At 44.0% G+C, this 12,083-nt stretch overlaps 1 protein-coding gene across 1 annotated transcript in view; it reads right to left on the bottom strand.

The window, feature by feature from the left end:
• Positions 1 to 1,027: 1,027 nt before the first annotated feature.
• cdk19 (cyclin dependent kinase 19) overlaps positions 1,028 to 12,083 on the bottom strand; it is a 38,429-nt gene continuing 27,373 nt past the window's right edge. Inside the window, exons 5-13 of the mRNA XM_022737921.1 lie at positions 9,040 to 9,097; positions 7,614 to 7,745; positions 6,258 to 6,401; positions 4,211 to 4,280; positions 4,052 to 4,124; positions 3,348 to 3,445; positions 3,083 to 3,161; positions 2,653 to 2,898; positions 1,028 to 1,403 (exon numbers count right to left, since the gene is read on the bottom strand). Coding sequence (XP_022593642.1) covers positions 1,278 to 1,403; positions 2,653 to 2,898; positions 3,083 to 3,161; positions 3,348 to 3,445; positions 4,052 to 4,124; positions 4,211 to 4,280; positions 6,258 to 6,401; positions 7,614 to 7,745; positions 9,040 to 9,097 — 1,026 coding nt within the window. The 3' untranslated portion in view covers positions 1,028 to 1,277. The remainder of the gene's footprint in view (positions 1,404 to 2,652; positions 2,899 to 3,082; positions 3,162 to 3,347; positions 3,446 to 4,051; positions 4,125 to 4,210; positions 4,281 to 6,257; positions 6,402 to 7,613; positions 7,746 to 9,039; positions 9,098 to 12,083) is intronic.

Here is a 12,083-nt window from a genome sequence, read left to right as displayed (position 1 = left end):
ACTCACCCCCAGCATTTGTTCCAGCTCTTTGCAGATTGGTTCAGCAGTCAGTGCAGTTCTAGTAAGTAAAAGGATAAACGACATGCATAAAAAACACACACACACACACACACACACACATACACACACACACTCTTACACACACTCACAGGGCATCAATGATAACAATAAAACCTTAAAAAAACAATCTGACATCAGGCAGTTACAGTCTCAAGGAGCGTATAAGAGTAAGGGGCGGGGGGTGGGGGGGGGGCTGTACTGTTAGCTGCCCTGTACATTTATGTGCACGGTCGTGTTCAGAAACCTTGAAAGTCTTAACGGGTCCACGAGAAGACGGGTGTCAGAGCAAAGTGTCCATCAAAACCCTCCGGAGCTGCAACGAGAGGCGGCGGGAGGAAGTGAAGCTTCTTACCTCTGAAGGACACAGACCCTGCGAGTTGTAGAAAGAAAACAACTACTGTTCTTACTTTCCAAATCCAAATCTAGATAAAGAGGTCTAAATACAGAAAACCCTCTAAGAAGAGGATTAAGTTAAGTTGCGCGTTGAATATTTCCCTGCAATCGCATCAGCGTCAGAGCTGATTTTTTTTTTTTTCTGTGTAGAAACACTGACTCTGGATCTGTTTTCCTTCTTGAGTGAGCTCCAACCTTTCTTTGATTATCCAAGGTGATAGTACACTAGAGATGACAGTGGAGGCCTTTCCCCTCCTCTGCTTCATCTGGTAGTTTCCATATGTAACAATATTTACAATGACATCAACTATCAAGGTAAACTTGAAAACTCTAGCAAACAAGCGAGAAAAAAAAACAGAACTCAAATTAAAAAGGTGCTATAATATAATGTACATGTATGAACACAGCTGCGATTCTTCCTGGTGAGGAACGTCGTGTTTGTAAGTGCCACGGATCTGAGTCTGTGTGTGACGCCTTCACATCTATCTTACATTATTTTCAGTTCTTTTATCGACGGTTCACCAGCCTGATGAGCCACGATTTTTTTTTTTTTTTTTTTTTTTTGGTTCCTATGTTCGTTTGCCTTCATGTTACAGCGCCAGTGAAGGCCGTCAGGTGAGAGGAGATGAGGGAGGCCGAGGAGGAGGAGGAGCAGGAGGAGGATGGGGGACTTGGAATGATGTAATGCACAGAGGGAAGTCCCAGGACGTGGGAGCCGAGGGCGCCCGGTGACGTCTGCCGAGGTTGCTGAGGGGTGTCTGAAGGAGGGGGAGGAGGAGGGGGAGGAGCTGACTCCTCTGCTGGTTCAGGAGTGACCGGGAGCCTCAGTAACGGTGCGTCTGGTGGGTGTACTGGGAGCTCTGCTGGGATGACGACGAGTATCCCATGGTGCTCTGGGGCTGAGTTGAACCTTGGACGTTGCTTTGGTAACCAAGGCGGGAGCCAGAGTGCTGACGGAAAGACGGAGGGGAGGGCGGAGAGAAAACAGCAGTGAGCAGCAGAGACATCTTCACCTGAGCAGGTGTTACTGCCATTAAACATCTGATTCCCTTATCAATTCCCTTATTAATAATGAGCTAAGCTAAGCTAAGCTAAGCTAATCGTGTCCTGGCTCTAGCTCTATATTAGTGGGGCAAATAGGCAAAACAACATATTATCTATATACCCCAAGGTTTTATTTCAGACATAGAGGCAGTTTGTATTTGACCTCTGGTGACCTTGAGAGGTCATTGACCTCAGCATTGCATTATTACAGTTGTTGCATCACTTCTCCATCATAATCATGTCATCTTTTCCAAAATTGCATAAACATGTCGTCGGACATCTGGACCTGAAGTTATCAGAGAAACAAGCTGAGGAAAAGTGAGACAGTTCAGCTGCTGGAGACGTCCTGTCCTGTGTCACTGAAGAGCGTCGGTGAATCACTGACTTTTTTTTTTAAAGTGAAACTGCTTCATTCAGTGTTTTTAATGGTTATAATCACCGGGTCTGTTTGATTTCCTGAACCACTGACACTGAGGGGATCCAAACCGGGAGGAGACAACAACTCCCATGATCCCACGCTATTTCAGGACGTCACCCAACGTCGTCTTTTCTTATTGTTCTGACTGTGAGACCCCTGGAGGCAGAAGTTACAGACGTGTGACACTATAAACACTTGGATCAGCACAGACATCAGACGGTCACCTGTCGTCTCATCACAAGAACTCAGCTGATTCATGACGGGAGTCTGAGCTGTGACGACCCGAGCTGAACTGATGACATGTCTCCACTTCAACATTGCATCATTGTGTGTGTGTGTGTGTGTGTGTGTGTGTGTGTGTGTGTGATGGTCTGTGGGACGGGGGGGATGTGGGATCAATGAGGGAAAAGTAGGACGCTGACAGCTCGCCGCCCTCCTGGTATGTCAGGCCACTCAATTGGTTTATTTATACATCAGCTGAGGCCTGACAGCGACCAGCTGTCTCACGCGCAGCCTCTGCTACAGTCACTCGGACGGCAGTTCATTAGGAACACCTAGCTCGGAGGATCGTTTGGAGGATGTGGGTTGAGGTGCACTGCGTCATCAGAGGTGGAGAATTAAACTCGGGTTGAATTTCTGTCACTGAGAAGTGAAATAACTTAACGTGTATAAATGTTCTCGGATTAAAGAAAACGATGTTCTCTGAGTGTTAGCTGCAGGTGTAAACTCCTACTCACCTGGTACTCTGACTGAAGCACCCCGGTGCCTGAGGAGGCCCCAGAGGGCCCGATTCGAGGTTTCTTGTTGGGCGGCCCCTGGTCCTGGCCGTGTTGTAAACCGCCGCCGCCGGTGGCCCCCGTGGCTCCGGTGGTGCCGTTTGTTTGGGCAGAACTCTGCTGAGAGGGCGCCTGCTGGGCTGTGGTCTGCTGCTGGTTCTGGGCCTGAGTCTGGCCTGTCGTCTGCTGGTGCTGCTGAGTCTGGTTCTGCAGACGGAAACACAGGGCGACCGACAGAGGCTCAACACAGGTCATTAAGAGGCTGCATGGAGGGGGGACAGATAACTTCATTATCAAAGTCTCTGTATTGTGAAAGCTGCTGCAGAAGGTGAAATGTTAAAAAGGCTGCGTGGAAATGTGAGTTTATTTTCTGTGACTCTGGATTTTTTACCTTCTCCGTTTTCTCCTCCGGCTCGTCTTCGTTGAGAAACTCTCGTTTTGGGTAGGGGATCTGACACCCGGCAAACACACTAGAGACAAAGACACAGGAGTCAGAGACTGAAACATTTCTCCAGTAACATACTGTGAAGCTCTGGTTCTAATAAACCAACCAGGACACAGGGAAAAACTAATTCCTCAGAACCACTCCACGCCTGTTTTTCTTCTGCCGCGTCAAGACAAAGCGAAGCCTGTTGCAACAGTTCACTAAGACTCACTCGGTGGTCGGTAACGGGTCCTCCAGGAAGTACGGGTCCTGCAGCGCCTGCTCCGACGTGATTCTTTTGGTGGGGTCCATGGTGAGGAGTTTCTGGAGCTGAAGACACAGAGAACACACACGCGTACAGAACGAGTGTGAGGTCACGGCGCTGGCGCTCAGGTCTGAGGAGTTCATTTGCATTTTTAGAAAGAACAACAGAGAAGCTTCTCGTGGTCAACGTCCCACACTGCCCAGGTCTGATACCCGACCTTAATCACCTTCTGCAAACCTGGCAGGAAGTGAAGTGAGTATTAAATATAATGACTATGATGAACTAAGTGTGTGAATGAGAAAAGAGTTCATGGATTTGGGAAAGATCGTGGTCGTTGGAATTCATTTTGTGTGAAAGTAATGTGAAAAGTGATTCACAGTTCGGTCCCACACAGACTTTGCGAGGAGTTTTGACAATGCGACTTGAGTGTTGACCAATGCAGGTAAATAAAAACTTCATATAGACACACAGCTGTGATCTGTTTACAGGGTTTCTACATGTTTACCCACTAAACTCTGACACGTCACTCTCACATCCTTCAGGGCCGTGAGTCATGGAGCAGTACGACAACATACAAACACTCAAATAGGCTTTTCACCTGCTGCAAAATTCAGACGTTCACTCATTTGCATGTGTGTGTGTGTGTGTGTGTTTGTGTGTTTGTCACCTACCAACAGGAAAACTTTGCTGTCGGGTTTGACTTTATGCTTCTCCATGTATTTGATTAAGCTGCTGTTTGCGTACCTGTCAGGTGAGAGAAACAACGACACACTTAGTGACACACGTTTGTGAGTTTCTGATGATGTCAGATCATCACAGCGTCTCCTCACGTTGTCCTCCTGAAGTCCTTCTGCAGAGTCGGGTACTCCGGCATCTTCCTGATGTCTTCCCAGTCCTTATCTGTGCAACGCAAACGCACAAACACAATAACGTCATGCGGCGTCTTTACAGAAAGTTTTCACACCGCGCTAACGACGAAAATAAAAAATACGTGAAATCATTTCCAAAACTGAATTATCTTTGACATTACTGCCAGTGTAACATCACGCGTTTTCACTTTTTCATTATGGGTCATTGAGTTTAGATTGATTTTAAAATGGAATTATCCAATAAAATCTACAACACAAACAGTGAACTGCTAACTAACTGCACATGCTTTTGTTTTTGACCAGTGTTAACAGAAAATGAACAGACTGGTTTAAACCCATTCTCTCTGAGTGTCCTGCTACATGGGGACATATGTGACTTTATTTTGAAGGAAACAAGGTCCTGATTTCCTGTCACCGAGGAACAGCTGATGAATCTAAACATTCAGACTGTGAGGAACGAGATCACTGACTGTGCAGTGATCACACACAACTTAATAATAAAGTCATAATATAATGAGAACAAAGTTGTAATTTTAGGTTGTGTGTGTGTTTTAGAGAAGAAATATTAGAAGCTTTAAAATGAGGAACGTGGGGCATCCTGTGAAGTTCTACTTTAGGTTTCACAAATAAGGAGAAACTTCCTTTTTTGGCTCAACATCATCATCATCATCATCATCATCATCATCATCATCATCATCATCATTTTTAATTCTCGTAAAAATTCAGACTATTTGACCAACTGTTCTAGAGCCGCTGCTAACGCCCCAGAGGCAGCGACACACTCCGCTGTAAATGTGTGTGTGAATTACTGTTTAATGTAGGTTTCAAATGTTTAGAAATTTGCCTTTGCAAATATTTCACAAGGATGAAATGTACTCAACATGTTTGTTAACCGTACGGATACACACACATGTACACACACACACACACACACAGTGACTGTAAACATAACTGTGTTTGTTGCTAGGAAACTCCACAGGGCGTCTTTAAATCAACTGTGAAACTTTGACTATGATTACATTAAATTACATAAAATTACATTACGTTACATTATGTTACATTACGTTACATTAAAAAGTTGAAATCACGTTGGAGTGTGCTATATCTGTCACATTTATTTCATTTTAAGTTATTTAATATACCATCATTATTTTATCATTTTATTGTCACATTATTTTGTCCTCCTTTATTTACATCTGTAGGTTTTATGTAACCATGTAGGGGATGATGAAACGTCATTATAAAAGATAACATTACAGACAGAAACTGTTTTTCGTTGTGATTAAAACTGTTTTAATCGTCACCGGCAGCGACTCGTGGAACCTGATTTGCTTCTATACTGAAACTCTCTGACACTGCAAACTTCTGGATCTGTTAACGTACTAATTGATCTGTCATGAGATCATGTCATGACACTTGAGAGAATTAACACAACAAGTCATTTAGAAAAGAAATTGCCGCTTGAGTGAATTTACTTCATGACGATCCCAAACCGTCTCTGGGGTAAAAAGCTGCTCTCCCTGATCATTTGAATTGTTTGCTTTGTGTTTAGCGTTAGCGCCAGAAGCCGTTCTTCTTTCTCCCTGCTCATTCGTCTTTACGTGGAAATATTTGATCTGTATAGTTTGAAATGTGAAACCACAACTGAGGGTGTGTTTCAAGTTTAAATGAGTGAAACATACCTTTAATTTGTTCTTCTTATCATCAGCCTCTCATAGTCTGATAATATATTTAACTGTTCTTTTCATCATAAGCAATAAAATAGATCAACTGCCTATTTTAACCTAAAACCGATTTGCAGACTTTAAGTTAAATGAGGTCTAAGGATCATCAAAACTCAAAGTAAGAACATATTTGTTATATTTATGGATGGATAATAAGTAACTTCATTATTTGTTAATTAATTTCTTTTCTTTTCTAACACATTAGGAGGGTTAACGCAGCGGGGGTGGTGACGTCTGTGTGTAGATGTAGTTGTGTAGTTGTGTAGTTGCAGTTTTGTGCAGACCTGCAGGGAAACCCATGACGCTGAATATCCGGTCCAGCTGGTCGTGATGGAACGGGTTACTGGTCTTGATGTCTTCTTGGCGACAGTGAAAGATGGGCTCCGACGTTAGCAGCTCCGCAAAGATGCAGCCGATTGCCCAAATATCTGATGGACACACACACACACACACACACACACAAACACACACACACACACACAGTGTCATCAAACGTGAAGTTTAGATCAGATTGGACAATTTGTATTTGAGTTATAACTTCCTGTTTCATGGCGTAACATTGAATCCTCCGACGAAAACTGACAAGCTTTTGGATTTAGCATCGAAAAGGTCTTAAGATCAGACTGACCAAGTATGATGTCGATCTGATTGATTTTTCTAGGAGGAGCTTGTTATGTTTGTTTGTTGTATGACGGCCTTAATTTGCAAAAACAGCGCCAAAATTACACAGTAAATTCAAAATGGCTGACTTCCTGTCAGGTTTAGGGTATAGGTGCAGGACGCTTTTTTGTAGGTCTTGGCATGTTACACGTGCCCGCCAAATTTCACATATGTAGGTAAAAGACAAGGCGAGTAGTGCCTCGTTGAAATTTTGTAGGTGGCGCTATCGAGCCATTTTGCCACACTCATGCGCGACACCCATAAAACATGTAAAGTTTCACGAGGCCTGATGCGTGTGCAAAGTGTCATGACTTTTTCAGAATGTTTAAAGCCTCAAAAAGGCGATTTTCATTCAGGATAAATAATAAACGAAGCAATTCCAATAGGAAATTGTGGTATAAACCCTCAGGTTTATGTTGTATGAAACCTTTTTAAAAGGTGAATTTAAGAAATAATGTAGAAACGGAGAAAACACCCTCAGACCTCAGAGGGTTAAACACACAGGACAGTTTCTATATCTGACTCTTTCACACCTCACACACAAACACAGAGGAGGCCTGAGACACAGTAGGTGCTCAGAGTGTGAACCGGTGTGGCGACATGTTCCTGGAATGATAAATATAGACATGTAGGCAGACACGCTTCATACCGATGATGATTACTGGTCATGTGGGGCTCAGACCTTGTAAACCAGCAAGGTGGATTCCTGTTCACATTGAGAGACCTTGGAGGGACAGCTGGCTGACAGGTAGACCTCACCTGCTGTTCTGGATCCATACGCTAACACAAACCTACACATCCTGCAGCTGCCACGCCGACCACACACCGGCTTCACTCACGCAAAGTGTCAGGGATCCAAGTCCAAGAGAGACGTGTATGTTCATGGCTGCTTTACACACACACACACACACACACACACACACACACACACACACACACACACGCAGGGCTTTCTTTGCACACGTGACCCCTGTACTCACCAATAGCTTTGGTGTAGTGCCGGGCCCCCAGCAGGAGCTCGGGGGCCCTGTACCAGAACGTCACCACCACGGGGTCGAGGTCCGCCAGCGGCTTGAGGGGAGAGTTGAAGAGTCTGGCGAAACCCATATCAGCTAGAGCGAGCAGGGAAGAGAGGAGAGGTGTCGTTAACGAAGACGCCAGCGGGCCGATCACACCTCCTGACACAGCAGAGGTTTTTACACATTCATGTCGTGCTTATAAACCACTATTAATATGGAAAACACAATAACTAATGTCATTATGTCTTTACCCTGACGTCTATCTCAGTGGTTTCCAACCTTTACAAAACAGTACAGTAAAAAATGTAATTAAACATTATATATATAAATAAATATGTGCGTGTGTTTTTAATTATTTTCTAATCATCTAAATCTATAGCAATAATAAAAAGCTGTTAGTTGTTCTCTGGCTGCCATCATGTCATGTCATGTGATGATTCACTTTCTTTGTTTTCTTTATTTTGCATCACCTATAAAAAGTAAACTAATAAAATAAAATAAATAAATAAAAACATTTAAATTTGCCGCCAGTCCACACACATCACCTACTTGTTTGCTACCTGATGGCGTGCTAAAAGAACTCTTATTATTAGGCCTCCTTATTGTCATGGCGCCGGGTGTGGGCCGCCGACACGGTTGAAATTTGCAAATGGGCCGTGAGCTGGAAAAGCTACCGTGTAATCATCTCGTCTAAAGATATATTACACAATCAGAGAGAAACTTCTCAGCAGGTTTGTGCTCACCTCTGATCTGTAATCATCAAACATCTACCATCAATCAACTTCAGACTTCTGAAGCTTTTATTCTCACTTTTGTCGGAGGTGAAGGGTTTTTACATTTATATTTAAATGAAGTCCAAAGTTTCACTTTTAGCAGTTTCATAAATCTGGGCCCTGGTTTCCTGAGATGAACTCACCCCTGACCTAAATCTTACATCTCTTTTATTCGAAGGTTCCTTTGTGAAAAGTGATCAAACCAGTCTGACAGGTGAACATGAGCGTGTCTAAATCCTGTTGTTACTTCATGGTGTGCAGTTTTAACGAGTCAAATCTCTCTGTGGACCGGCCCTGTGCAGTAACAGTCGCTCCGTCCAGAGAGATCCTTGTCAGCAGCAGTTGTAGAGGGTCCAGTTGCAGCTCGTACTATTACTAGGTGCACAGAGTTTAAAAATAGACTCCAGCGCTGCAGCGTTACCCTTCAACAGTCCCCTGGCCAGCTGGCTTATGCAACAGCACTGATCTGGGCTCCCTGTCGACCTCTCACAGAGAAGGTTAAGCACTGCCGCTATCGGACACTCAAACAGGTCAACAGACTCATCGATTCCACTGTCATGCTGACGGTAATATCTACAGCCCAGCACTTCGCAGAAACATTTTCTCAGTCTTACCAATTTTGACTCTTCCTCGTTCGGGACCCTCCCCCATCACCAGGATGTTCGCCGGTTTCTAGAGGAGACACAGAAAATGTTAAGATGGCGCTTTTAAACCAAGAGGCTCCATGAGTGTACACACTTCCTGTATCACACCCGCTTTTATTAGTGATTCTCCTCCGTCTGTGCCGCATGTGTTCAGCGGCCATGTCCCTCTGGTTATTGAACCACACGACCACACGACCACGTGACCAAGCCATTTTTTGCGAGCGTGCACTTAAAACTGCTGTGGAATCGGCAGCTCACACACCTGTGCCGTGTTCGTCTGGTTTCTGGGTGAGGAACTTGTAGTAAACAGAAAGAAGCTCGTGGGAGTAAAAGCTGCGTTAGCACACTGACCTAAATCGACGGGAGACGGCAGCGTTTGAAAAGGCTCAGATAAATACAGCCCCATCTGCTCTGTGTGAGGTGTGCGCTATCATTAATATCATTATTACATCCTTTATTTAAACAGGTCGGCATCTCTCTTTCACTAAAAGTCCTCACACTGGCCGACCTGTCACTCGTCCTGCTGCTTGTGTATAAATCACTGTAATATAAATATCTCCGACCTGCTTGTGACATATGAAGCTTCTAGGACTCTTCGAACATCTCGATTTTAAATCATTCTAAACCTTTTACTCTTTCCACCAAATCATTTAGTAATTAATTTGACTTTTTATATCTTTTTTCTTTACTCTTTTCTTATGAATCTGTATCCTTCATATATGTTTTATTGCAGTCAGTGGAACAAGACGGAATCAAACACTGACAAATCTTTTCCCTAAAATCAGCTGCTGATGAACAACAGCGATGAAGCTGCACCGCAGTTTGTCGCTGACAGTGACTCTCTCTCTCTCTCTCATGTTACACACAGTCACGTGAACATGGATCACATGACGCCGTTAGCTCCGGTTTTGCTCCGGTTTCCTTTTTCCGCCAGTTCCTGAGGGAAAAATATCAATGACGCCTCATTATGTTTCACCAGCTGATGGAGCTGAAAGATACGATGGTTTCTCAGTGGAGCCGCTACATGCAGACGAGTGCAGCTTTAAGGCTTCGGGCCACTTCCAAGCAGAAAACACAATATTGATATATTATTTATTATTGGAAGTAAACATTTGTTAGTAAACATTTGTTAGTAAACATTTGCCACTTTACACATCCGGCAGACACACAGCTGCATTAGCATTCAGTTGCAGTCATGCTTCTAGCGACTTGGCTAATATAAGTCCAATATTTACTTTTACTATTTTACTATTGTTTCTAACTCGAATTTGCTTTCCATCCTTTCCTGAGGGAAATACGTTTCTGTTAAACTGTGTTCAAACTTTGCCTGCAGCTCGTTGCCGGGTGGTTCAGCAGATACCGGTCTGAGGGTATTTTCTCGATCTCGAGGTCGAGGAGATTTGGTTAGAGAGGAGATTATTTTGACTTTTTGACCACAGCCTCTGAGGTTTTAAGGTTATTTTCTCAATTTCTACATTATTTCTTAAATTCATACTGGTTTCATACTGGAAGGAAATGAGCAACATGAGGGAGTCTGCCGGGCACTTTCACCACAGGGGTCAAGGAGAGGATCAAAATCTAACAGTTACACTTCCTCTATATAACGTTGGGTTATGTGCACTGCGTTGTCCACTGAATCACGCGGTGACATCACACAAACGGACGCTGCACATTTAATCATCGGTCCGTGTGTCGCCCTCTCTCCGACCGCAGTTATCCGCCTGTCATCAAACAGCCTGTCGACTCTCCCCGGGTGTCCATGTGAACGTGAACCCTCTGGCTCACCGGACTCAGATCTGCCTGGCAAACACGTCTTGTTGCTATAGAAACAGCACCGCTAATGAGGTCTATTATTCACGCCCACAACAAGACACGCAGCGATCGGCAAACACAAAAGCGAGTTCAGGCTCCCAGTTCTTCTTTCACAATTCAAACAGGCCTCGCTGAATTAATTTGCCGGGCCTGAACACATTCATGTCTGCTGTTTGAAACGCAGTTATTACCTCTGGAGTGTCCTGTAACACAGCAGAGAGAGAGTGTCGGGGCCTCTGAAGAAGCAAAATGAGCAAGTGACATGTTTCTGATGAAATAAAAAGACGAAACAGAAACAGAAACAGGAGTGGAAGCGCACGACAAGATGGGAGGGAGGAGAGTCGTGTGAAAGCAGCCGTGACGATCAGAGCTGGTCCAGTTCTCTAAGTGATAAGGAAAAGGAGCTTCAAAGCTATTATCTCATTTCAACATTTCAATCCAGTTTGTTCTGTTTTTTAGGAGGATTTATAGTCCATGTGTTGTAAATAAACTTTGTTTGACCCTCATGTGCAAAAAGATAATTTGACCCAAAACCTGATGAACTGGAAAAACTGAAATTCTCCAAATTACTGATGTGGATAATAGAGCGTAGAAATATGGTTAAAATCTGTGGACTCTCAACTTTCTGTTTCACATTCTCTTGTGAGATTGTACATGAGTGAAAGCCGCAGCTGGAAGGCCTCGAAGCAGGCCTCTAAAATTTGGTGAAAGCAGAGTGAGAGACAAACGCTTCGACTCCGTGATATTACAAAATCTCATTTAAGGCATTTATTATACATTTATCTACGATTTCACTCATATATTGTGTTTGAACCTGAGACTTTGGTAAACAGATTTAAATTCATCCACATCAGTAATTTGGAGAATTTGGGCCAAATTATAGATTATAGAAAGAGCTGAGGTGGTTCTGAAGACTGTGGTATAAACGCTCGGGCATCATGTTGTATGAAACCTTTTTTAAAAGGTGAATTTAAGAAATAATGTTGAGAAAATACCCTCAGACCTCCGAGGGGTTAAATGCTGAACCTGCTTGGTCCGGTTCAGACAGACTCTGGTGCGTCTGCCTGTCGGGTCCAGCTCACTGAGGCCGGTGGGAAAGCTGTCATCTGAACTCCGGTCTGGGCTTAAAAACCTGGACGGCAGCCACTTGAGAAGGAGCGTTCTCGGCCCAGTTCCAGTCCAGCTCCGGTGCTGTTTGTTTG

The sequence above is a fragment of the Seriola dumerili genome, unplaced genomic scaffold, assembly GCF_002260705.1.
Source record: "Seriola dumerili isolate Sdu_G_001 unplaced genomic scaffold, Sdu_1.0 BDQW01000025.1, whole genome shotgun sequence".
NCBI lineage: Eukaryota > Metazoa > Chordata > Actinopteri > Carangiformes > Carangidae > Seriola > Seriola dumerili.
The sequence above is the reverse complement of the archived record's forward strand: the minus strand, read 5'-3'. Positions and strand labels throughout refer to the sequence as shown.